Here is a 24,959-nt window from a genome sequence, read left to right as displayed (position 1 = left end):
AGACCCGGAATATTCTAGAAATCACAGGCGGGAGGGCAGATCCCCAGCCGCCCTCGCGGATCCCCTGGGTGTAGCTGGTGCTGCGAAAGGGGCTCAGGCCGGCTCTCCTGAGGCCCCAGGGCCAGACCTTCCCAGCAGGGGCCCGGGGCTCTCTCGCCTGGGGTGGGGGGGGGGCGCCCCGCTGGGGGGAATGTGGGCGGTTCAGAGGGCGCCCGGTGGGGCCCCGGGGGAAGGACACGCCCTTGGGGATCCTGTTGCTGTCATCGGAGCCCGAGTCCCTCGGAAGTGGGCGCCCCTGGGATTGAGAAACAGCCGGGGTTCGGCTGACTTCCCGCTCACAAGGCTCAAGGCCCGAGACCAGAGGCCATGGGGCCCGGCACGCTGCTCCTGCTCCTGACCTGCAAGGCCCTGGCGGCCCAGACTGCGGACACCTGCCCCGGTGAGACGGGCCGGAACCTTCCGGTCTCTGGCTGCCGCCAACGCCGCTCACTGAGCCCGCACAGCGCAGGGGTCCCGCTCCACGCGCCTCCTTCCCCAGATGCTCCGCCGCCGGCCTAGCCTCAGGCGGGGAGGGGGCCGAGGTCACACGGGTGGAAGGAGAGGGGTCCACGCCGGCCTGTCTGACCCTCAAGCCCGGGGCGGCCCCCCGGGGCGTGGCCAGGGCTGCCCGGCCATGGGGAGAGGAACAGCCCTTCGCCCCGTATTCTCAGGGCTTCCCGGGAGGCGCCCCAAGGCTCTAATCCAGGGACACCCGCCTCCTCGGGGACGGTTAATGCCATTTTTGGGCCCCAACCGCAGAGTCCGAATCAGGATATTCAGGGTCTAAGTGGGAGCGGCCTCCCTCCGGGTCCGTAGCCGGTGGACAGGACGCAGCTGGCGATGGTACTGACCACTGACTGGCCACCAAGGTGGTGACGTACGGATGCGGCAGCTTCTGGGGTGGGCAGAGCAGAGAGGGGCCCCCATAAAACCGGCAGCGGGGCCCCGGGAGGCGGCGGGTTCCCGTCCCCACGCCCTCCCTACAGGCCCTTTATCGTGGGCGGGACGCGCGGGAACCCTCAGAGGCAGGTGCATCTCCGGCTCCAGGTCTGCGGGGGCTGCGGTGTGTCCTCGGGTCACAGGGACCCCCCGCCCTCCGCACCCTCCGGCCCGGGAGTTCCCAGGCCACATGCCCGAGGAATGGGGGAGACGACGCGGCACTGCCCCGGGTCCCCCTCTCACAGATGCTTCTTGCTGGCATTCCCTGGAAGCGCCCGCCGTGGGGAGCTCTCTCTAAGTCGCACGCATTCGCATCAGCCACTCTGACCCCCCAAAGCCTCCTTCTGCTCTCCTCTGCAGCCGGGGCACAGAGCGCAGAGGGCTGAGTGACTCCCCAGGACACACAGCCTGAGCAGCGGGTTCCCCGGGGCAGGTGGACCCCAAGGCCGGCCCATCGCCTGGGGGGGGACCACCACAGGGTCAGCGGAGGCGGGACCAACTCCCCTCCAGGCTGGGCCCAGCTGAGGGAGGCCGGGCACGGCCATCTGCCAGGCCGGGTCCCCACGGTGGCAGGTCCCTCGGGGGGCGGGGAGGCAGCGGCGCCGGCTCCGCGGGGCCCTCGGCCCAGGTCCGCACTGACAGGCGCCCGTCTTCTCTGCAGAAGTGAAGGTGCTGGGGCTGGAGGCCGACAAGCTCGCCATCCTGCGGGGCTGCCCGGGGCTGCCCGGGGCCGCGGGGCCCAAGGGAGAGGCAGGCGCGGACGGCAGGAGAGGTGAGTGCCCGGGTGAGGGGGCGGGGCCCCGTCCCTGCCCAGGGAGACCCGGCGGGCAGGGCCGCCAGCAGGTCTCAGGAGGGGACTGGGGCTTGGTCACCGGGGTGTGGGCCCCGTGGGAGGGAGCCGGTCGCAGGTCACCCACGGAGCCGCCGGGCTGTGTGGGCGGCCAGCACGGCTCCTGGTGATGACCCACCTGCTACGGGGGACCCGGCTGGACTGGCCTCCCTGCCCGCCCTGGTCCCAGCTGAGCCGGGTGGCCTGTCTGCAGGGCGACCACAGCGGGCCCGGCAGCCACAGCTCATGCAAACCCCCAGGTTCCCCGGACGAGGGCAGAGCTGGGCTCGGGCCCGGTCCCCGGGGAAGGCTCCTGGTCGCAGGTCATGCCCTCTGAGTGGACGGCGGGTCCCTAGGAGGGCTGGGGTCCGGGTCCCCTCCCTCTGGCTCCCGAGCGTCAAACCTGGGGGTGCTACGGGCCTGTTTCCGGGAGTTTTGCTCACTGACATGTTTGAATTTGCAGGAGAACCAGGCCCATCCGGAGTCCCTGGGAAGGCGGGACCCCCTGGGCCCAAAGGTAACTCACCAAGGAGCATGGAGAGCCCTGGGCAGGACCCCTCACCCCCCCGGGGGCAGAGAGAGAGGAGGGGGCACTTCCCGGGTGTCACATGGGGCTTTTTAGGGGCCAACCCTGCCTGAAACAGGGTGTTCCCTCACCCAGGGTCTGGGTCTGTGTCCAGAGCACCCAGAGTGCCCAGGGCGGATCCCAAACCCAGCCCAGCACTGACCCAGCATAGAAATGAGATCCCGGCTCCCTTGCCCCATCACCTATCCCTGCCCTGGGCTCTCTCAGCCCCAGGACGGTGGGGACAGGTGAGTCCTCCGGCTGACGGGGTCTGGCATGAGCCGTGTCCTCGCCCTCCAGCCTGTGCTGACCCTCCTCTCTCTGCAGGAGACCCAGGGGAGAAGGGTGCACGTGGAGAGAAAGGTGAGACCCTCCTGCCCTCCCCAGCGGTGGCTTCCCAGACCCTGAACACCAGGGGGTTCCCAGGGTGTGGAGCAGGGGCCTGGGTGGAGACCAGGCCCTTCCCACTATGGGGTGGGTGTGGAGGGCGGGATGGGGACCACACTCCTCTCCGAGCCTGTGCAGCCCATCTCTCCCATCCTGGCCTCGGACCCCTGAGCAGGGCGGCCCTGTCCTCCCGGGACTCTCTGCCTGGGGCTCGAGGAAGTGGGCAATGTTTAAAAATGCAAAGTCGGCCAGAGGCTGTGAGCCCAAGCTGTGGTCACAGACGATGAGCCAATATAGAATACTAGAGGCCTGGTGCATGAAATTTGTGCACGGGGTTGGGGGGAGGGGGGTCCCTCAGCCCGGCCTGCACCCTCTCCAATCCAGGGCCCCTCGGGGGATGCCCAGGCCTAAACTGGCAGTCGGACATCCCTCTTGCAATCCTGGACTACTGGCTCCTAACCACTCACCTGCCTGCCTGCCTGATCTCCCCTAACCACTCTACCTGCCAGCCTAATCACCCCTAACCACCTCTGCCTGCCTGCCTGGTCGCCCCCAACTGCCCCCGCCCTGATGGCCTAGTCGCTCCTCACTGCCCCCTCTGCCAGCCTAATCGCCCCCAACTCCTCCCCCAATCGGCCTGGTCGGTCCCAACTGCCCCCCTGCTGGCCTGGTTACCTCCAACTGCCCCCCTGTTGGCCTGGTCGCTGCACACAGCCTGTGTTCGGTCATCCGTCCGGTTGTATCGGTCGTGATGGCCCCTGGCTTTTTACATACTAGGATGTGCCCTGAACTACTCATCACACATGCTGTAAATGGGCGTGTGACCATTACACATTTACATGTCCCATGTGCTGGTACAGAATTGATGACATAGGAAACCTTTGCTCCATATCCCCTTGCACAATGTCCAGGAAGTCAGAGAAAGGAGCCCAGGATGTGCAAACCCTGGTAACTCCTCTCTTGACCGGAGACAGTCACCCTCCCCACCCCGGGCTCACCCCCACTGTGGTCCAATGGGTACACGCCCCTTCCCTGCCCTCCCCACGGAGCAGCCCGCTTTCCCCGTGTCCCCGAGGCTGCCCTGGGGGCCCAGGAGACAGCTGAGGCTCAGACTCCGCCTCCTGGGAGCAACCAGGGGCTCCTCAGGGAGCAGGCTGGGGCCTTGCAGGGGGGACCAGCCTCCTATGGAAGGATCTAGAAAGGGCCTCTATCTCCTCCTGGTGCTAAGGGACCAGGGCTTGGCCATCCTGCCTCTCACGTGTGTTTGCCTCTCCCCCCAGGAGAGCCATGTGAACCTGAGCGATGTGACACAGGTGGGCAATGAACCCCGAATCTGGTCCCCAGTTTGGCCTGAGGTCACAGGCGTGCCCGGCCCACCCTGCAGTGAGCACTGGCCTGGGTCCCCCCTCACAGCCCATCAGCCTGCAGGCCCAGAGGCCCCGCCCTCCTGCCTCACCACTAGCAAATCACATGGGACAGCAGTCAGCCCCGCCCTCCCTGCCTCACCGCTGGCCAATCACATGGGACAGCAGTCAGCCCCGCCTCCTCTCCTGCCTTAGGGACCTGAATGACAGTCCTAGTCTCATGCCCCCAAAATATTAGAACCCCAAAGGCCTGGTGCCCGGGGACCAACATGGGGGCGCCCTGGGGGGGCGGGCACGGCACACGGGGCCTGTCCGTCACAGCTGGGTGGCCCTGGTGGGGTCTCTGTCCAGCCCTGGGCCTCCTCCTGCCCACGCAGACCCCACTGTCCCGGCCCTCCCTCGGGTCCTGGGGCCTCTACGTGCCGGTTCCCTTCCCAGGACCTCGGAGCTGCATGGAGATGCGCACCAGGGGGCACGTGCTGAGCGGCTGGCACACCATCTACCTGCCCGACTGCCGGCCGCTGACCGTGCTGTGCGACATGGACACGGACGGCGGGGGCTGGACCGTGAGTGACGGCGTCGGGACGGCTGTGCGGTCCTCGGGGGCGGCCGCCGGGCCCCGGGCCTCACAGACCAGCTCCCCCCGGGGAGGACCCACGCTCCGGGGCCCTTGTCACACTGTCCACCCCGGTGTCTGGGCTGCCCCTCTCCCAGGGGACGGAGAGGACCCGACGGGGTGGGTGAGCTCAGGCCGTGGGGCCGGCCCCGAGGACGCCCCGTCCCTCCAGGTGTGGGCTCCGGCCTGTGGCCTCCCCCTCTGAGCTGCCACGTCCTCCTTGGTCCCACGTGGGCGCCCGTCTGCCCGCCCGGGGTCTGTGCTGCGGGCCGGGCCGAGCTGGCGGCAGCGGGCCCGTCTCCCTCCCCACAGGTGTTCCAGCGCAGGGTGGACGGCTCCGTGGACTTCTACCGGGACTGGGCCGCCTACAAGCAGGGCTTCGGCAGCCAGCTGGGCGAGTTCTGGCTGGGCAACGACCACATCCACGCCCTGACCGCCCAGGGTAGGCCGGGCCGGCCGCGGGGTGGGGGCCCAAAACCCACCTGCCCTGACCTGGGCCTGGGCCGCGCGGACAGGGGGCCGCTCCGCCGCCACCGCCCGTGTCGCCTCTGAGAACAGGAAGGTCCCAGCGGGGGGAGCGGGCGTGAGGGCCAGAGGAAGTGGGGGAGCGGGCGTGAGGGCCAGAGGAAGTGGGGGAGCGGGCGTCAGGGCCAGAGGAAGTGGGGGGAGCGGGCGTGAGGGCCAGAGGAAGTGGGGGAGCGGGCGTCAGGGCCAGAGGAAGTGGGGGGAGCGGGCGTCAGGGCCAGAGGAAGTGGGGGGAGCGGGCGTCAGGGCCAGAGGAAGTGGAGGAGCGGGACATCAGGGCCAGAGGAAGTGGGGGGAGCGGGCGTCAGGGCCAGAGGAAGTGGGGGAGCGGGCGTCAGGGCCAGAGGAAGTGGGGGAGCGGGCGTGAGGGCCAGAGGAAGTGGGGGGAGCGGGCGTCAGGGCCAGAGGAAGTGGGCTGTTGGGGGCAGCCCCCTCCGGTCACGGGCCACTGGCACCTTAGAGGCCAACGGGGGACACGGAGGCCCTCATCGGGGTCCGGCCCAGCGCCCAGCCCTGCCCTCGCCGCCCACCGTGTCCCGTCCCCGAACACACGGGAGACGGCCGCTTCCCGCGAGGCTGTGGCGACTCCAGTCCCTCCCCCCGCCAAAGCCGAGGGGCCCCCTCCTCTCTGGGGCTGGAGGGAGCGCTGGGGGGTTGGCTAGGGACCGTGGGAAGCGCGTGCCCCCCCCCCCTCAGCGCCCGGGGACTTCCTGCGGGACCTCGAGGGCACATCCTGGGATGCCACGATCTGGAAGCTCAGGGTCCCGCTGCCCGCACTGAGCCCCGCCCTCCGCAGGCACCAGCGAGCTCCGTGTGGACCTGGTGGACTTCCAGGGCACCCGCCACTCTGCCAAGTACCAGGCGTTCAGGCTGGGGAGCGAGGCCGAGAAGTACAAGCTGGTCCTGGGCGCCTTCGCCGGGGGCAGCGCCGGTGAGTGTCGGCCGCGCGGTGGGGGGTGGGCGGTGGGGGTGGGCGGTGGGGGTGGGCAGTGGGGAGCATATGCGAGGTGTCCTGGCTCTGTGTCCCTGGGGGCCTGGGCTCCGGCCTCTCTCTCTGAGCCCGGCCTCTCCATCTCTAAGGAGGGGTAAGGCTGAGGCTGGGTGGTGTGTGGGCCTGAGGGGGCAGGAACCACAGTGAGCTGTGTGCCTGGCTGGAGAGGAGGCCGGGCCCACACAAGGGCGGCGCTGTGCCTGCTCTGAGGGACCAGGGGGACCGGGGACGGAGGATGAAGCCCAGCGACAGGCACAGGCGGGGGGGACAGGTACAGGCTGGGGGGACAGGTACAGGCTGGGGGGACAGGTACAGGCTGGGGGGACAGGTACAGGAGGGGGGACAGGTACAGGAGGGGGGGACAGGTACAGGAGGGGGGACAGGTACAGCCTGGGGGGACAGGTACAGGCGGGGGGGACAGGTACAGCCTGGGGGGACAGGTATAGGCGGGGGGGGGGGACAGGTACAGGAGGGGGGACAGGTACAGGAGGGGGGACAGGTACAGGCAGGGGGGGACAGGTATAGGCGGGGGGGGGGGACAGGTACAGGAGGGGGGACAGGTACAGGAGGGGGGACAGGTACAGGCGGGGGGGACAGGTACAGCCTGGGGGGACAGGTATAGGCGGGGGGGGGGACAGGTACAGGAGGGGGGACAGGTACAGGAGGGGGGACAGGTACAGGCGGGGGGGACAGGTACAGCCTGGGGGGACAGGTATAGGCGGGGGGGGACAGGTACAGGAGGGGGGACAGGTACAGGAGGGGGGACAGGTACAGGCGGGGGGGACAGGTACAGCCTGGGGGGACAGGTATAGGCGGGGGGGGGACAGGTACAGGAGGGGGGACAGGTACAGGAGGGGGGACAGGTACAGGCAGGGGGGACAGGTACAGGAGGGGGGACAGGTACAGGCAGGGGGGGACAGGTACAGGAGGGGGGACAGGTACAGGCAGGGGGGACAGGTACAGGAGGGGGGACAGGTACAGGCTGGGGGGGACAGGTACAGGAGGGGGGACAGGTACAGGCTGGGGGGACAGGTACAGGCTGGGGGGACAGGTACGGGCGGGGGGGACAGGTACAGGAGGGGGGACAGGTACAGGAGGGGGGACAGGTACAGCCTGGGGGGACAGGTATAGGCGGGGGGGGGGACAGGTACAGGAGGGGGGACAGGTACAGGAGGGGGGACAGGTACAGGCGGGGGGGACAGGTACAGGCTGGGGGGACAGGTACAGGCAGGGGGGACAGGTACAGGCTGGGGGGACAGGTACAGGAGGGGGGACAGGTACAGGCAGGGGGGACAGGTACAGGCTGGGGGGACAGGTACAGGCTGGGGGGACAGGTACAGGAGGGGGGACAGGTACAGGCGGGGGGGACAGGTACAGGAGGGGGGACAGGTACAGGAGGGGGGACAGGTACAGGCGGGGGGGACAGGTACGGGCGGGGGGGACAGGTACAGGCTGGGGGGACAGGTACGGGCGGGGGGACAGGTACAGGAGGGGGGACAGGTACAGGCTGGGGGGACAGGTACAGGCTGGGGGGACAGGTACAGGAGGGGGGACAGGTACAGGAGGGGGGACAGGTACAGGAGGGGGGACAGGTACAGCCTGGGGGGACAGGTACAGGCGGGGGGGCAGGTACAGGCTGGGGGGACAGGTACAGGAGGGAGGACAGGTACAGGCGGGGGGGACAGGTACAGGCGGGGGGACAGGTACAGGCTGGGGGGACAGGTACAGCCTGGGGGGACAGGTACAGGCGGGGGGGCAGGTACAGGCTGGGGGGACAGGTACAGGAGGGGGGACAGGTACAGGCTGGGGGGACAGGTACAGGAGGGGGGACAGGTACAGGCTGGGGGGACAGGTACGGGTGGGGGGGCAGGCACAGGCAGCAGGGAGGGCACCCCGGGGAAAGAACGGAGGGCCCCGGGGTCTGGGGGCCGGGAGGAAATGGGGGAGCGCAGCAGAGGGAGGAGAGTCCCCGGGGAGATTCTGGGCCCCGGGTCAGGGGCCCCCAGGCCTGTGTGGGCTCCGGGCCCTGGGGCTGGGCCGCTGGTCTCCGAGGTGCAGGGCCCTGAGGAGAGGCGGGAGCAGGACCTGGGGGGACCCCGACGCAGCGCTTTCTCTTCAGCACCGACAGCCCCCCCTCCCCGCCCCGTGTCCCTCTGAGCAGGCGACTCCCTGACGTCCCACAACAACGCCTCCTTCTCCACCGAGGACCGGGACCACGACCAGAACGCCGGGAACTGCGCCCAGAGGTTCGGGGGCGGCTGGTGGTACCGCAACTGCCACGTGTCCAACCTGAACGGGCGCTACCTCGGGGGCCCCCACGAGAGCCACGCCGACGGCATCAACTGGAAGTCGGGGCGAGGCCACAAGTACAGCTACAAGGTGGCCGAGATGAAGCTGCGGCCCGCCTAGCCCCCCGGAGCCTCACCGTCCCCTGGGAGGCGCTCCCGCCCCTGCGCCCTGCCCCCACCCCACAGCCGCCCCCCCCCTCGCCCCACAGCCCCCCCCCCCCCCAGCCCGGAGGAGGAATTACAGGGACGTTGCTGAGCAGACAGCGTCGGGCTTGTCCGTGTCTGTGTCTCTTGGCGCCTTTGCCCAAGGCCTTTCCGTGCGGGGCTTCCCCGGGCAGGTGGCTTTTCCACGCACACCCCAAATGGCTGGCGCGATGCTTCCCGCACCCCAAAGTCCCCGGCGCCCGTCCTGACTCACAGCACCTTCCCACACGGGTCAAAAGGTCGCCGCGAGCCTGGAAAACTCTCATCAAAGGGGGGAAGCGTTGAACGGGACCCCCTTCTGCCTCCAACAGGGCAGAGCGAAGGTCAGGGGTGGCTGAGCCCTGAGAACGGCCGAAACGCCGCCACCCTGCCCCCTCCTCCCCCCTCCCCCGCTGTGGGGAGCCGGAGTCGGTGACACCAAATACCCAAATACCGTGCGGCAGGGCCCGCCTCCCACAGCCCGAGAGCAGGCGGCCGCACACCGGGCTGCGTCACGGCCACCCAGCCTAAGGGGACCCAGCCTAAGGTGACCTAACCTACAGGTGACCTAACCTACAGGTGACCTAACCTACAGGTGACCCAGCCTAAGGTGACCCAACCTACAGGTGACCCAGCCTACAGGTGACCCAGCCTAAGGTGACCTAACCTACAGGTGACCTAACCTACAGGTGACCCAGCCTACAGGTGACCCAGCCTACAGGTGACCCAGCCTAAGGTGACCTAACCTACAGGTGACCTAACCTACAGGTGACCCAGCCTACAGGTGACCCAGCCTAAGGTGACCTAACCTACAGGTGACCCAGCCTAAGGTGACCTAACCTACAGGTGACCTAACCTACAGGTGACCCAGCCTACAGGTGACCCAGCCTACAGGTGACCCAGCCTACAGGTGACCTAACCTACAGGTGACCCAGCCTACAGGTGACCCAGCCTACAGGTGACCTAACCTACAGGTGACCTAACCTACAGGTGACCCAACCTACAGGTGACCTAACCTACAGGTGACCCAGCCTACAGGTGACCTAACCTACAGGTGACCCAACCTACAGGTGACCCAGCCTACAGGTGACCTAACCTACAGGTGACCCAGCCTACAGGTGACCTAACCTACAGGTGACCCAGCCTACAGGTGACCTAACCTACAGGTGACCCAACCTACAGGTGACCCAACCTACAGGTGACCCAGCCTAAGGTGACCTAACCTACAGGTGACCTAACCTACAGGTGACCCAGCCTAAGGTGACCTAACCTACAGGTGACCTAACCTACAGGTGACCCAACCTACAGGTGACCCAGCCTACAGGTGACCTAACCTACAGGTGACCTAACCTACAGGTGACCCAGCCTACAGGTGACCTAACCTACAGGTGACCCAACCTACAGGTGATCTAACCTACAGGTGACCTAACCTACAGGTGACCCAGCCTAAGGTGACCTAACCTACAGGTGACCTAACCTACAGGTGACCCAACCTACAGGTGACCTAACCTACAGGTGACCCAACCTACAGGTGACCTAACCTACAGGTGACCCAGCCTAAGGTGACCCAACCTACAGGTGACCCAGCCTAAGGTGACCTAACCTACAGGTGACCCAGCCTAAGGTGACCCAGCCTAAGGTGACCTAACCTACAGGTGACCCAGCCTACAGGTGATCTAACCTACAGGTGACCCAGCCTACAGGTGACCCAACCTACAGGTGACCTAACCTACAGGTGACCTAACCTACAGGTGACCTAACCTACAGGTGACCCAGCCTACAGGTGACCTAACCTACAGGTGACCTAACCTACAGGTGACCCAACCTACAGGTGACCTAACCTACAGGTGACCCAGCCTACAGGTGACCTAACCTACAGGTGACCTAACCTACAGGTGACCCAACCTACAGGTGACCCAACCTACAGGTGACCTAACCTACAGGTGACCCAGCCTAAGGTGACCTAACCTACAGGTGACCTAACCTACAGGTGACCCAGCCTACAGGTGACCTAACCTACAGGTGACCTAACCTACAGGTGACCTAACCTACAGGTGACCCAGCCTAAGGTGACCTAACCTACAGGTGACCTAACCTACAGGTGACCTAACCTACAGGTGACCTAACCTACAGGTGACCTAACCTACAGGTGACCTAACCTACAGGTGACCCAACCTACAGGTGACCTAACCTACAGGTGACCCAGCCTAAGGTGACCTAACCTACAGGTGACCCAACCTACAGGTGACCTAACCTACAGGTGACCTAACCTACAGGTGACCTAACCTACAGGTGACCCAGCCTACAGGTGACCTAACCTACAGGTGACCTAACCTACAGGTGACCCAGCCTAAGGTGACCTAACCTACAGGTGACCTAACCTACAGGTGACCCAACCTACAGGTGACCTAACCTACAGGTGACCTAACCTACAGGTGACCCAACCTACAGGTGACCCAACCTACAGGTGACCTAACCTACAGGTGACCCAACCTACAGGTGACCCAGCCTACAGGTGACCTAACCTACAGGTGACCTAACCTACAGGTGACCCAGCCTACAGGTGACCCAGCCTACAGGTGACCTAACCTACAGGTGACCTAACCTACAGGTGACTTAACCTACAGGTGACCCAGCCTACAGGTGACCTAACCTACAGGTGACCTAACCTACAGGTGACCTAACCTACAGGTGACGCAGCCTACAGGTGACCTAACCTACAGGTGACCTAACCTACAGGTGACCTAACCTACAGGTGACCCAGCCTACAGGTGACCTAACCTACAGGTGACCTAACCTACAGGTGACCTAACCTACAGGTGACCCAGCCTACAGGTGACCTAACCTACAGGTGACCCAGCCTACAGGTGACCTAACCTACAGGTGACCCAGCCTACAGGTGACCCAGCCTACAGGTGACCCAGCCTACAGGTGACCTAACCTACAGGTGACCTAACCTACAGGTGACCTAACCTACAGGTGACTTAACCTACAGGTGACCCAGCCTACAGGTGACCTAACCTACAGGTGACCTAGCCTACAGGTGACCTAACCTACAGGTGACCTAACCTACAGGTGACCTAACCTACAGGTGACCCAGCCTAAGGTTCCCTAGGAGAGTCCCGGTCTCCGGCCCCAGACACATCTTTTACTTTTAAATATTTGTATTGATCTCAGAGAGGAAGGAGCAGGGAGAGAAACATCAATGATGAGAATCATGGATCGGCTGCCACCTTCATGCCCCGCCCTGGGGATCGAGCCCGCAACCCGGGCCTGTGCCCTGACCAGGGAATCAAACCGTGACCTCCTGGTTCCTAGGTCAGCGCTCACCCGCTGAGCCCTGCCGCCGGGCAGGGCTAACAGACATCTTACTCGCCGCCCGAGGCCCCGGCGTGAAGGGAGAGGTTGGCCACTCGATCGCCCTGCTTGTCCGAGGACCTTCCAGAAGGCAAGGGAAGGCGCAGTGGGCCGGTCACGCAGCAACACGCACGTACAGCTTTCTGCTGCCGCGACGCGTTACCACGGACGCGAGGCTCCAAGCCCCTACGTGCGCTAAGCATTTAGAGGCCGAGGGGGTCTCCCCGGACTGGACGCCGCCCCGCCTTCCGGAGGCTCCAGGGAGAATGTGTCCCGCTGTTCCCATTGCTGATCCTCACCCGAGGGAATGTCCCACTGCAGGTTCGAGAGAGTGGAAGGGGGGGGGGGGGACAGAGAGAACCCTCCTTGTGAGAGAGACACATGGATTGGTTGCTCCCCCCACACCCCCCGCCGGGGCCGGGGATCAAGCCTGCAATCCGGGTATGTGCCCTTGGCCGGAATCGAACCCGTGACCCTTCAGTCAGAGGGCTGACGCTCCAACCACTGAGCCACACGGGCCTCTGGCAGTCCCTGGCCTTGGCCCCTCCCTCCAACTTCCAAGCCGGCGACACCCACCTCTGGCCGGCTCCCAGGGCCACGTCCCGCTCCGAGCACAGCCAGGAAAAGGCCCGCGTGGGAGGACTCGCGGGTGAGACGGCCGGAGGAGCCCGCGTCCTCCCCCGACTCAGGACCCTCCCTTCCACCGCAGGCGCCGTCCCTCGGTCCCGGTTTGGGGGTTCGGGCAGGAAGCCTGTTTTTTAAAGCAGTTTCACATCCGGAAAAAAGTGCCACCGCTCAGCAAAACGTGGGCCGGGTTTGAAGGCGTCGCCCAGGAACGGGCCGCAGGGCCCACTGTGTACAAAGGGCTTCTCCACCCCATCGTCCTCGGGGCCTGGCCGCAGCCGTGCCGGGGACCCCCCTCCCCGCCCCCCCACCCACCCCCCACCCCCCACTCCCGTGGGCGGCGGCTTCCACCTCCCGCCATAGTCATGCGTGTCCTCGGTGACTTGGAAAACAGTTGGGGAGGAACTGCTTTTGAAGACACCCACTCCCAGGACCTGGCCCGTCCCCCCCCCCCGCCCCCCTGGGGTCCGGGGTCCTGGGCTCACTCGCTGTGAGGAGGGGCCCCTGCAGCCCCGCTGACCCCTCCCCGGGGCCTGGCCGCGGCTCCGGTCGGTCGGTCGGTCGGTCGGGAGCCTCTGTTGATGGGCGGTCCGCTCTCCCTCGGGCGGTAAGCGTCCTGGAGACCCAGGAAGCCTGAGGCGGGCCCCGCGGCGGTTCCCACGCGGGAGGTGGCCGCAGCGGGCGTCTGTCCGAGGGGTCTGGACGGCTGGAGGCCCGGAAACCCGCGCCTCCCCCGGGGGCTCCCTGCGTCTCCAGGAGAAACGGCTCCTCAGTGCGCGGAGTCTGTGCTTCAGACAGTGAGCCGCCTCGGAGGGGCTCGGACGTCGCCCGCTGCCGCTGCCCTTCGCGGCGTCGAAGGGATTCAATGGGCTCACGGGGAGCTCTCAGGCCCTTACGCGCTGACCGGGAAGGGGCAGGCCTGCCGCCGCGGGGCCGTGGGCGAGCCTCGCCCTGAGGTCGCGGTTCGATTCCCGGTCGGGCACAGGCCCGGGATGCGGGCTCCATCCCCAGCGGGGCCGTGCGGGAGGCGGCCGATCCGTGATGCTCTCTCATCATGGATGTCTCTCTCTCTCCCCCCCTCCCTTCCTCTCACTCTCAAACCAATGGGCACGTATTTACAACGTGTTAAAGAAAAGCAGGGAGGTGCGGCCGTAGGGACACAAAACCAGGCCCTCTGAGCCGAGCGGACGAGCGCTGGGAAGTGTCGGCTCCAGAAGCCGAACGCGATGTGAAAAAGCAAAGGGCACCACCGGGTCTTTTCTGAGCGCAGACGCCCCACACCTAACGGCAGCTCCGTGGCTGCCGGGCTGCGCCCCCAACTGCTCCCCCGGTGTTGGGGGTGAGATGAGTGCGCCGCCAGCACGCAGAGGCCGCGAGGAGGACGTGGGCGAGCCCCCTGGACGTCCCGTCGACGGTTCAGCTCTGCCCAGAAGCAGGGCCAGCCCTGAGAGAGGGGCCCCCCGCATCGCGGCCGGTGCCCAGCCGCCGGCACAGGGTCCGGGGCGCCGTGAGCGGCTCCTGCCCGCGGGTCGTTAGGAAAGGACCGCGCGGACAGTCGGGGCCGCGGGCGGGCACTGGCCCCTGCGCCGTGGGGACCGGGACGCTGCGCAGCGGCACCTCCTTTCTGTCTAAGACTCGGGGACTTCTGCTTGCACCCCAATTAAAGCCGAGAGCACCCTCCTGTGGGGGCGGGCCCAGGGCCGCAGATGGAGGGTTCCGGATGGTCCCGGCTCGTGGCTTGCTGGCTGGGACTTCTGCCCCATGTTGGGGTGGGCGGCGGGGCTCCAGGAACCCCGTCATTGGCGGCCCCCACACATATGGCTCATCAGCCCCGTGACAAGGACAAGGGAACTGAGGGCTCACGTGTGGCTGAGACGTGGATGGGGGCAGGGCTGGCTCCACGCCCGGGGGGGCTCCCAGGCCCCTCCTCTTCGGAAAGGCCGGTGTGGGAGGGGATGGTAACCCGCACCGTCACACGCAGGGCCACGGCACACGGCACACGGGTTCTCGTCGAGGTCGTGGTCTGAGGCCGGTCGGCAAGGCCGTGACCCCAGCACCAGCCCCCTCTGTCCCCCGTCTTCTCCCCCCAGGCTTCCTCTGCGTTTCTTTTTCTTTGTTTAGTCCTCACCGAGGATATTTCCCCATTAATCTTTAGAGAGAGGGGGGGAGAGAGAGAGAGAGAGAGAGAGAGAGAGAGAGAGAGAGAGAGGGAGAGAGAGAGAGAAAAAGAGGGAGGGAGAGAGAGAGAGGGAGAGAGAAGGAGAGGGAGAGAGAGGGAGGGAGAGAGAGGGAGAGAGAGAGAGAGGAAGGGAAAGAGAGAGGTGGGGGAGAGAGGGAGAGAGGGAGGGAGAGAGAGAGAGAGAGAGAGGGAGAGAGGGAGAGAGAGGAAGGGAAAGAGAGGTGGGGGGAGAGAGAGAGAGGGAGGGAGGGAGGGAGAGAGAGAGGTGGGGGGAGAGAGAGAGAAAGGGAGGGAGAGGGAGGGAGGGAGGAGCAGAACAGAGAGACACACGGATGTGAGAGAGACACACGGATGGGTTGCCTCCTACACACGCCCCGAGCAGGGCTGGGGATGGAACCTGAGGTACGTGCCCTTGACCTGGAGTCAAACCCTGGACCCTTCAGTCAAAGGCCGGTGCTCTAACCACCGGGCTAACCCAGCCAGGACTCGCCTGGGATTCCTCACCGATTCGGCCCTCCCGCTGAGCCGGGGGCCAGCACGCGTCTCCAGGGCTGGCTGGCGAGAGTCTGGGCCTGCAGCAGGTCAGACGGCGTGTGTCCGAGCTCTTCCCCGTGACCTGCGGCTGCCAACCCGCCGCGAGCAGGCCGCTGGCGGCCACGGCCGGGAGGCGGCGGGCTGTGCGCCCTTGAGCGTCACTGGCACGCAGATGCCACGGCCCTGCTTTGCCCTCCTTGTCTTACGTCTCCGGGAACTTCCTACACTGCCAGGGCCTGGGGCACGGACCGGTACCCAGACGTAGCACAGGACCAGTGACTGGCACGGCACAAATCTGACTGGCATCGTGTGCCTGCCCAGCCAGGCGAAGCTTTATTGAGGATGCGAGCGGTGCACAAGGTCAGGGTCACCCTCACCCTGGCCGGCGGGAGAGGAAGGGCTAGGAGTCGGTCAGGGTCTCGAAGCTGAGGGTCCCTGACGGCCGGGGGCCGGGGCTGGGGTCAGGGGGCCGGGGGCCAGGGGCCGGGGTCAGGGGCCGGGGGCGAGCTCTCCCTTTGCATGAGAGCCTCGTGTGCCCGTGCTTGGGGGACGCGGGACCTGGTCAGAGACGCCCCAGGCCGCCGGCCGCCCTACACGGGCCGCACCTTCATCTCGGCCACCTTGTAGCTGTAGTTGTACCCCTTCCCCGAATGCCAGTTGATGCCGTTGGCAAAACTCTGGTGGGCGCCACCGAGGTAGAGCCCGTTCAGGTTGGACACGTGGCAAGCGTAGTACCACCAGGCGCCCTGGTACTGCTGGGCGCAGTGGGAGGAGCTGGCGTCGTTGTCCTGGTCTTTGGTGGAGAACCGGGAGTTGTTGTGGGACGTCAGCGAGTCACCTGCCGGGGAGAGGCGGGCCTCGTACACTGGGCGCCCGGAGGCGCCGCACCAGGTCCGGCCGGAGCGGTCTCGGTCGGCGGACACCCCGGCCTCGGTATCCCCTCCTCTGCTCTGTGCCCGCCAGCCCCGGGCACTGTGCCACGTAGAGGGGAGGCCACTGCCCGAGACGCCGCAGTCCCTCAGGCCCACGGGAGGGAGGGCGGCGCCGTGAGCGTGCGAGCCGAGCATCCCGTCCACTTGCTGCCACGCGGCGGGCAGGAAGCAGCCCTCGGCTCCTGCGCTTTGTGCCCGTGTGTCCCGCCCGCGTCATGGCACACTCAGGTGGAGGCGTGTTATCCCAACGTTCGGATGCGGGAACGCGGTGAGGCTAAGGCACCGCCCAGGCCCCAGGGACACAGAGCCAGGACCCCGCACGAACGCTCTCACTGCCCACCGCCCACTGCCCACCCCCACTGCCCACCCCCCACTGCCCACCCCCACTGCCCACCCCCCACTGCCCACCCCCACTGCCCACCCCCACTGCCCACCCCCACTGCCCACCCCCACTGCCCACCCCCACTGCCCACCCCCCACCGCGCGGCCGACACTCACCGGCGCTGCCCCCGGCGAAGGCGCCCAGGACCAGCTTGTAATTCTCGGCCTCGCTCCCCAGCCTGAACGCCTGGTACTTGGCAGAGTGGCGGGTGCCCTGGAAGTCCACCAGGTCCACACGGAGCTCACTGGTGCCTGCGGAGGGCGGGGCTCAGTGCGGGCAGCGGGACCCTGAGCTTCCAGATCGTGGCATCCCAGGACGTGCCCTCGAGGTCCCGCAGGAAGTCCCTGGGCGCTGAGGGGGGGGGGCACGCGCTTCCCACGGTCCCTAGCCAACCCCCCAGCGCTCCCTCCAGCCCCAGAGAGGAGGGGGCCCCTCGGCTTTGGCGGGGGGAGGGACTGGAGTCGCCACAGCCTCGCGGGAAGCGGCCGCCTCCCGTGTGTTCAGGGACGGGACACGGTGGGCGGCGAGGGCAGGGCTGGGCGCTGGGCCGGACCCCGATGAGGGCCTCCGTGTCTCCCGTTGGCCTCTAAGGTGCCAGTGGCCCGTGACCGGAGGGGGCTGCCCCCAACAGCCCACTTCCTCTGGCCCTCAGGCCCGCTCCCCCCACTTCCTCTGGCCCTGACGCCCGCTCCCCCCACTTCTTCTGGCCCTGACACCCCGCTCCCCCCACTTCTTCTGGCCCTCACGCCCGCTCCCCCACTTCCTCCGGCCCTCACGCCCGCCCCCCCCATTTCCTCCGGCCCTGACGTCCCGCTCCCCCTACTTTCTCTGGCCCTGACGTCCCGCTCCCCCCACTTCCTCTGGCCCTGACGCCCGCTCCCCCACTTCCTCTGGCCCTGACGCCCGCTCCCCCCACTTCCTCTGGCCCTCAGGCCCCGCTCCCCCCCACTTCCTCTGGCCCTGACGCCCGCTCCCCCCACTTCCTCTGGCCCTGATGCCCGCTCGCCCACTTCCTCTGGCCCTGATGCCCACTCCCCCACTTCCTCTGGCCCTGATGCCTGCCCCCCCAATTCCTCTGGCCCTGACGCCCGCTACCCCACTTCCTCCGGCCCTCACGCCCGCCCCCCCATTTCCTCCGGCCCTGACGTCCCGCTCCCCCTACTTTCTCTGGCCCTGACGCCCGCTCCCCCACTTCCTCTGGCCCTGACGCCCGCTCCCCCACTTCCTCTGGCCCTGACGCCCGCTCCCCCCACTTCCTCTGGCCCTGACGCCCGCTCCCCCCACTTCCTCTGGCCCTCACGCCCGCTCCCCCCACTTCCTCTGGCCCTGACGCCCGCTCGCCCACTTCCTCTGGCCCTGATGCCCACTCCCCCACTTCCTCTGGCCCTGATGCCTGCCCCCCCAATTCCTCTGGCCCTGACGCCCGCTACCCCACTTCCTCTGGCCCTGACGCCCGCTCCCCCCCACTTCCTCTGGCCCTGACGCCCGCTCCCCCACTTCCTCTGGCCCTCACGCCCGCTCCCCCCACTTCCTCTGGCCCTCACGCCCGCTCCCCCCGCTGGGACCTTCCTGTTCTCAGAGGCGACACGGGCGGTGGCAGCGGAGCGGCCTCCTGTCCGCGCGGCCCAGGCCCAGGTCGGGGCAGGTGGGTTTTGGGCCCCCACCCCGCGGCCGGCCCGGCCTACCCTGGGCGGTCAGGGCGTGGATGTGGTCGTTGCCCAGCCAGAACTCGCCCAGCTGGCTGCCGAAGCCCTGCTTGTAGGCGGCCCAGTCCCGGTAGAAGTCCACGGAGCCGTCCACCCTGCGCTGGAACACCTGTGGGGAGGGAGACGGGCCCGCTGCCGCCAGCTCGGCCCGGCCCGCAGCACAGACCCCGGGCGGGCAGACGGGCGCCCACGTGGGACCAAGGAGGACGTGGCAGCTCAGAGGGGGAGGCCACAGGCCGGAGCCCACACCTGGAGGGACGGGGCGTCCTCGGGGCCGGCCCCACGGCCTGAGCTCACCCACCCCGTCGGGTCCTCTCCGTCCCCTGGGAGAGGGGCAGCCCAGACACCGGGGTGGACAGTGTGACAAGGCCCCGGAGCGTGGGGGGGAGCTGGTCTGTGAGGCCCGGGGCCCGGCGGCCGCCCCCGAGGACCGCACAGCCGTCCCGACGCCGTCACTCACGGTCCAGCCCCCGCCGTCCGTGTCCATGTCGCACAGCACGGTCAGCGGCCGGCAGTCGGGCAGGTAGATGGTGTGCCAGCCGCTCAGCACGTGCCCCCTGGTGCGCATCTCCATGCAGCTCCGAGGTCCTGGGAAGGGAACCGGCACGTAGAGGCCCCAGGACCCGAGGGAGGGCCGGGACAGTGGGGTCTGCGTGGGCAGGAGGAGGCCCAGGGCTGGACAGAGACCCCACCAGGGCCACCCAGCTGTGACGGACAGGCCCCGTGTGCCGTGCCCGCCCCCCCAGGGCGCCCCCATGTTGGTCCCCGGGCACCAGGCCTTTGGGGTTCTAATATTTTGGGGGCATGAGACTAGGACTGTCATTCAGGTCCCTAAGGCAGGAGAGGAGGCGGGGCTGACTGCTGTCCCATGTGATTGGCCAGCGGTGAGGCAGGGAGGGAGGGGCCTCTGGGCCTGCAGGCTGATGGGCTGTGAGGGGGAACCCCAGGCCAGTGCTCACTGCAGGGTGGGCCGGGCACGCCTGCGACCTCAGGCCAAACTGGGGACCAGATTCGGGGTTCGTTGCCCACCTGTGTCACATCGCTCAGGTTCACATGGCTCTCCTGGGGGGAGAGGCAAACACACGTGAGAGGCGGGACAGCCAAGCCCTGGTCCGTTAACACCAGGAGGAGATAGAGGCCCTTTCTAGATCCTTCCATAGGAGGCTGGTCCCCCCAGCAAGGCTCCAGCCTGCTCCCTGAAGAGCCCCTGGTTGCTCCCAGGAGGCGGAGTCTGAGCCTCAGCTGTCTCCTGGGCCCCCAGGGCAGCCTCGGGGACACGGGGAAAGCGGGCTGCTCCGAGGGGAGGGCAGGGAAGGGGCGTGTACCCATTGGACCACAGTGGGGGTGAGCCCGGGGTGGGGAGGGTGACTGTCTCGGGTCAAGAGAGGAGTTACCAGGGTTTGCACATCCTGGGCTCCTTTCTCTGACTTCCTGGACATTGTGCAAGGGAATATGGAGCAAAGGTTTCCTATGTCACCAATTCTGTACCAGCACATGGGACATGTAAATGTGTAATGGTCACACGCCCATTTACAGCATGTGTGATGTATAGTTCAGGGCACATCCTAGTATGTAAAAAGCCAGGGGCCATCACGACCGATACAACCGGACGGATGACCGAACACAGGCTGCCTGCAGGGACCAGGCCAGCAGGGGGGCAGTTGGGACCGACCAGGCCGATTGGGGGAGGAGTTGGGGGCGATTAGGCTGGCAGAGGGGGCAGTGAGGAGCGACTAGGCCATCAGGGCGGGGGCAGTTGGGGGCGACCAGGCAGGCAGGCAGAGGTGGTTAGGGGTGATTAGGCTGGCAGGTAGAGTGGTTAGGGGAGATCAGGCAGGCAGGCAGGTGAGTGGTTAGGAGCCAGTAGTCCAGGATTGCAAGAGGGATGTCCGACTGCCAGTTTAGGCCTGGGCATCCCCCGAGGGGCCCTGGATTGAAGAGGGTGCAGGCCGGGCCGAGGGACCCTCCCCCCCCCCAACCCCGTGCACAAATTTCATGCACCAGGCCTCTAGTATTCTATATTTGCTCATCGTCTGTGACCACAGCTTGGGCTCACAGCCTCTGGCCGACTTTGCATTTTTAAACATTGCCCACTTCCTCGAGCCCCAGGCAGAGAGTCCCGGGAGGACAGGGCCGCCCTGCTCAGGGGTCCGAGGCCAGGATGGGAGAGATGGGCTGCACAGGCTCGGAGAGGAGTGTGGTCCCCATCCCGCCCTCCACACCCACCCCATAGTGGGAAGGGCCTGGTCTCCACCCAGGCCCCTGCTCCACACCCTGGGAACCCCCTGGTGTTCAGGGTCTGGGAAGCCACCGCTGGGGAGGCAAGAGGGTCTCACCTTTCTCTCCACGTGCACCCTTCTCCCCTGGGTCTCCTGCAGAGAGAGGAGGGTCAGCACAGGCTGGAGGGTGAGGACACGGCTCATGCCAGACCCCGTCAGCCGGAGGACTCACCTGTCCCCACCGTCCTGGGGCTGAGAGAGCCCAGGGCAGGGATAGGTGATGGGGCAAGGGAGCCGGGATCTCATTTCTATGCTGGGTCAGTGCTGGGCTGGGTTTGGGATCCGCCCTGGGCACTCTGGGTGCTCTGGACACAGACCCAGACCCTGGGTGAGGGAGCACCCTCTTTGGGGCAGTGTTAGGGTTAGGGATAAGGATAGGGTTAGGGTTAGGGTTAGGGATAAGGTTAGGGTTAGGGTTAGGGTTATGGACAAGGATAGGGTTAGGGTTAGGGTTAAGAATAGTTTGAAGGTTAGGGTTAGGGTTAGGTTTAGGGTCAGGGTTGGGTTAGGGTTAGGGTTAGGGATAAGAATAGGTTTAGGGTTAGGTGTACGGATAGGGTTAGGGTTAGGGTAGGGTTAGGGTTAGGGATAGGGTTAAGTTTAGTGTCAGGGTAGAGTTAGGTTTAGGGTTAGTTAGCGTTAGGGTTAAGTTTAAGGTTTGGGATAACATAGGATTACAGTTACCGTTAGGTTATGGTTAGGAATTGTCCCATGTGACACCCGGGAAGTGCCCCCTCCTCTCTCTCAGCCCCCGGGGGGCGAGGGGTCCTGCCCAGGGCTCTCCATGCTCCTTGGTGAGTTACCTTTGGGCCCGGGGGGTCCCGCGTCCCCAGGGACTCCGGATGGGCCTGGTTCTCCTGCAAATTCAAACATGTCAGTGAGCAAAACTCCCGGACCCGGGCCCATAGCACCCCAGGTTTGACGCTCGGGAGCCAGAGGGAGGGGACCCGGACCCCAGCCCTCCTAGGGCCCCGCCGTCCAGTCAGAGGCCACGACCTGTGACCAGGAGCCTTCCCAGTGTACCGGGCCCGAGCCCAGCTCTGCCCTCGTCCGGGGAACCTGGGGGTTTACATGGGCTGACCCTGCCGGGCCCGCTGTGGTCGCCCTGGAGACAGGCCACCCGGCTCAGCTGGGACCAGGGCGGGCAGGGAGGCCAGTCCAGCCGGGTCCCCCATAGCAGGTGGGTGTCATCACCAGGAACCGTGCTGGCCGCGCACACAGGCCCGGCGGCTCCGTGGGTGACCCGCGACCGGCTCCCTCCCACAGGGGCCCACACCCCGGTGACCAAGCCCCAGTCCCCTCCTGAGACCTGCTGGCGGCCCTGCCCGCCGGGTCTCCCTGGGCAGGGACGGGGCCCCGCCCCCTCACCCGGGCACTCACCTCTCCTGCCGTCCGCGCCTGCCTCTCCCTTGGGCCCCGCGGCCCCGGGCAGCCCCGGGCAGCCCCGCAGGATGGCGAGCTTGTCGGCCTCCAGCCCCAGCACCTTCACTTCTGCAGAGAAGACGGGCGCCTGTCAGTGCGGACCTGGGCCGAGGGCCCGCGGAGCCGGCGCCGCTGCCTCCCCGCCCCCCGAGGGACCTGCTACCGTGGGGACCCGGCCTGGCAGATGGCCGTGCCCGGCCTCCCTCAGCTGGGCCCAGCCTGGAGGGAAGTTGGTCCCGCCTCCGCTGACCCTGTGGTGGTCCCCCCCAGGCGATGGGCCGGCCTCGGGGTCCACCTGCCCCAGGGAACCCCGCTCCTCAGGCTGTGTGTCCTGGGGAGTCACTCAGCCCTCTGGGCTCTGTGCCCCGGCTGCAGAGGAGAGCAGGAGGAGGCTTTGGGGGGTCAGAGTGGCTGATGCAAATGCGTGCGACTTAGAGAGAGCTCCCCACGGCGGGCGCTTCCAGGGAATGCCAGCAAGAAGCATCTGTGAGAGGGGGGACCCGGGGCAGTGCCGCGTCGTCTCCCCCATTCCTCGGGCATGTGGCCTGGGAACTCCCGGGCCGGAGGGTGCGGAGGGCGGGGGGTCCCTGTGACCCGAGGACACACCGCAGCCCCCGCAGACCTGGAGCCGGAGATGCACCTGCCTCTGAGGGTTCCCGCGCGTCCCGCACACGATAAAGGGCCTGTAGGGAGGGCGTGGGGACGGGAACCCGCCGCCTCCCGGGGCCCCGTTGGGGTCCCATGTCTGCCGGCCCGTCCTCTGCAGGCCCCCTGGTCGGAGCCAACGGGGACGTCACTTCTGCTCAGTAAAGAGGGGCCGGGGTTGGGGACGATCAGAAGAGGCCCTGGTGGAGCTCGGCGGGTTAGAGCGCCATCGGTCGCGGAGACGGTGGGCGCGGTCCCCAGTCTGGGCGCGTCCGCGAACCAGCCACTGAGGGCGTGAGTGACGGGAACACAAATCCACGTCTCCTTCCCTCCCCCACCACTCTTCCCCTCAAAATAATAAATTTTAAAAAATCCTTTTGTTTTAAAAGAAAGAAAATCAGACGCCGCGTGGGAAGACAATGACCTCAGCCGTGTCATTCCCAGTGGCCGAGGGTCCTCCTTCCCGACTCACCCGGCCTTTCTCCCGGCACACGTGACATAGTCCCCCTCCCCCTGCACAGGCCAGGCACACGTGACATGTCCCCCTCCCCCTGCACAGGCCAGGCACACGTGACATGGTCCCCCTCCCCCCGCACAGGCCAGGCACATGTGACATGGTCCCCCTCCCCCCGCACAGGCGAGGCACACGTGACATGGTCCCCCTCCCCCTGCACAGGCCTGGCACACGTGACATGCTGTCCCTCCCCCCGCACAGGCCAGGCACACGTGACATGCTGTCCCTCCCCCCGCACAGGCCAGGCACATGTGACATGGTCCCCCTCCCCCCGCACAGGCGAGGCACACGTGACATGGTCCCCCTCCCCCTGCACAGGCCTGGCACACGTGACATGCTGTCCCTCCCCCCGCACAGGCCAGGCACACGTGACATGCTGTCCCTCCCCCCGCACAGGCCAGGCACATGTGACATGCTCCCCCTCCCCCTGCACAGGCCAGGCACACGTGACATGGTCCCCCTCCCCCCCCACAGGCCAGGCACACGTGACATGCTCCCCCTCCCCCTGCACAGGCCAGGCACACGTGACATGCTCCCCCTCCCCCTGCACAGGCCAGGCACACGTGACATGATCCCTGCCCCCTGCACAGGCCAGGCACACGTGACATGCTCCCCCTCCCCCTGCACAGGCCAGGCACACGTGACATGCTCCCCCTCCCCCTGCACAGGCCAGGCACACGTGACATGCTGTCCCTCCCCCTGCACAGGCCAGGCACACGTGACATGTCCCCCTCCCCCTGCACAGGCCAGGCACACGTGACATGCTCCCCCTCCCCCCGCACAGGCCAGGCACACGTGACATGCTCCCCCTCCCCCTGCACAGGCCAGGCACACGTGACATGCTCCCCCTCCCCTGCACAGGCCAGGCACACGTGACATGCTGTCCCTCCCCCTGCACAGGCCAGGCACACGCTAACATGCTCTCCCCCTGCACAGGCCAGGCACACGTGACATGCTCCCCCTCCCCCTGCACAGGCCAGGCACACGTGACATGCTCCCCCAGACACCGCAGGCCGCCGGGGGCCCTGGGAGGCGCACTGGTCCCCAGTCCCCGCCCCGCCCACAGCCAGAGACCCCGGAGGGGGTGCAGCCCTTTGAGAGCTCCTGGGCCAGGGGAGGAGGGGGGGCCATGGGGACCGGGGGACCCCTGCCCTCCTGCTCTGCCACCTCTGGGAGGCAGTGGGGCCCGCCCGCCCTGAGGCTCAAGGTCCCCCGTGCAGGTCCCCAGCGCTGGGAGCGACCTCGCACTGACCCGGCCGGGGGAGGGGGCGCTCTCCACGCCTCCCCTCCTCACACCACCTGTGGGTGGGACCGCGCCGGCCCCTCCGGCCCCTCGTGGGAGGACCCCGAGGCAGGTGCACCACAGACGGTGGTTAAGCCTCAGTCCGAAGAAGAATGTTCTGGAAGGACCCAGGTGGCGGGGGGGAGGCTGGCACGCAGGCAGTGGTCCGGGCAGAGGCTCTCGGCTCCCGGCCCTCCCTCAGGCCTGCCCGCTGGCGCCTGGCTCACCTGGACAGTTGTCGGCCGTGGCGGCGGCGGTGCCCAGGAGGGCGAGGGCCAGGACCACGGGCCCCATGGCAGCGGCTGCTGGGCGGGGCGGCATTCCCGGTGCCCTGTGAAGGCGCTCCCCCCTTTTATCGCTGCGGGAGCCCCGCCTCG

The 24,959-nt window shown here is 67.1% G+C and overlaps 2 protein-coding genes across 3 annotated transcripts; one reads left to right on the top strand and one right to left on the bottom strand.

The window, feature by feature from the left end:
* Positions 1–291: 291 nt before the first annotated feature.
* LOC103296138 (ficolin-1) lies at positions 292–8,788 on the top strand. Of its 2 annotated transcripts, XM_054727298.1 has the most exons (9): positions 293–439; positions 1,640–1,750; positions 2,271–2,324; positions 2,700–2,735; positions 4,040–4,072; positions 4,562–4,689; positions 5,052–5,181; positions 6,061–6,195; positions 8,417–8,787. In XM_054727298.1, exons 1-9 carry the CDS (start codon positions 367–369, stop codon positions 8,662–8,664), a joined length of 948 nt encoding a protein of 315 aa, XP_054583273.1. In that variant the 5' UTR covers positions 293–366; the 3' UTR covers positions 8,665–8,787. The 2 variants fall into 2 exon arrangements, with proteins under 2 accessions (XP_054583274.1, XP_054583273.1); XM_054727299.1 differs by lacking the exon at positions 4,040–4,072 and having other exon boundaries at positions 292–439; positions 8,417–8,788.
* Positions 8,789–15,735: 6,947 nt separating this feature from the next.
* Positions 15,736–24,903, bottom strand: LOC103296139 (ficolin-2). Its single transcript, XM_054726871.1, has 9 exons — positions 24,810–24,903; positions 22,100–22,210; positions 21,523–21,576; positions 20,777–20,812; positions 19,470–19,502; positions 18,901–19,028; positions 18,420–18,549; positions 16,851–16,985; positions 15,736–16,258 (listed from the first exon to the last, which is right to left on the bottom strand). Exons 1-9 carry the CDS (start codon positions 24,901–24,903, stop codon positions 16,011–16,013), a joined length of 969 nt encoding a protein of 322 aa, XP_054582846.1. The 3' UTR covers positions 15,736–16,010.
* Between the last annotated feature and the right edge of the window lie 56 nt (positions 24,904–24,959).

This window comes from Eptesicus fuscus, chromosome 15 (genome assembly GCF_027574615.1).
Source record: "Eptesicus fuscus isolate TK198812 chromosome 15, DD_ASM_mEF_20220401, whole genome shotgun sequence".
NCBI classification, from domain to species: Eukaryota; Metazoa; Chordata; class Mammalia; order Chiroptera; family Vespertilionidae; genus Eptesicus; species Eptesicus fuscus.
This window is presented reverse-complemented; position numbering and strand designations above follow the sequence as displayed.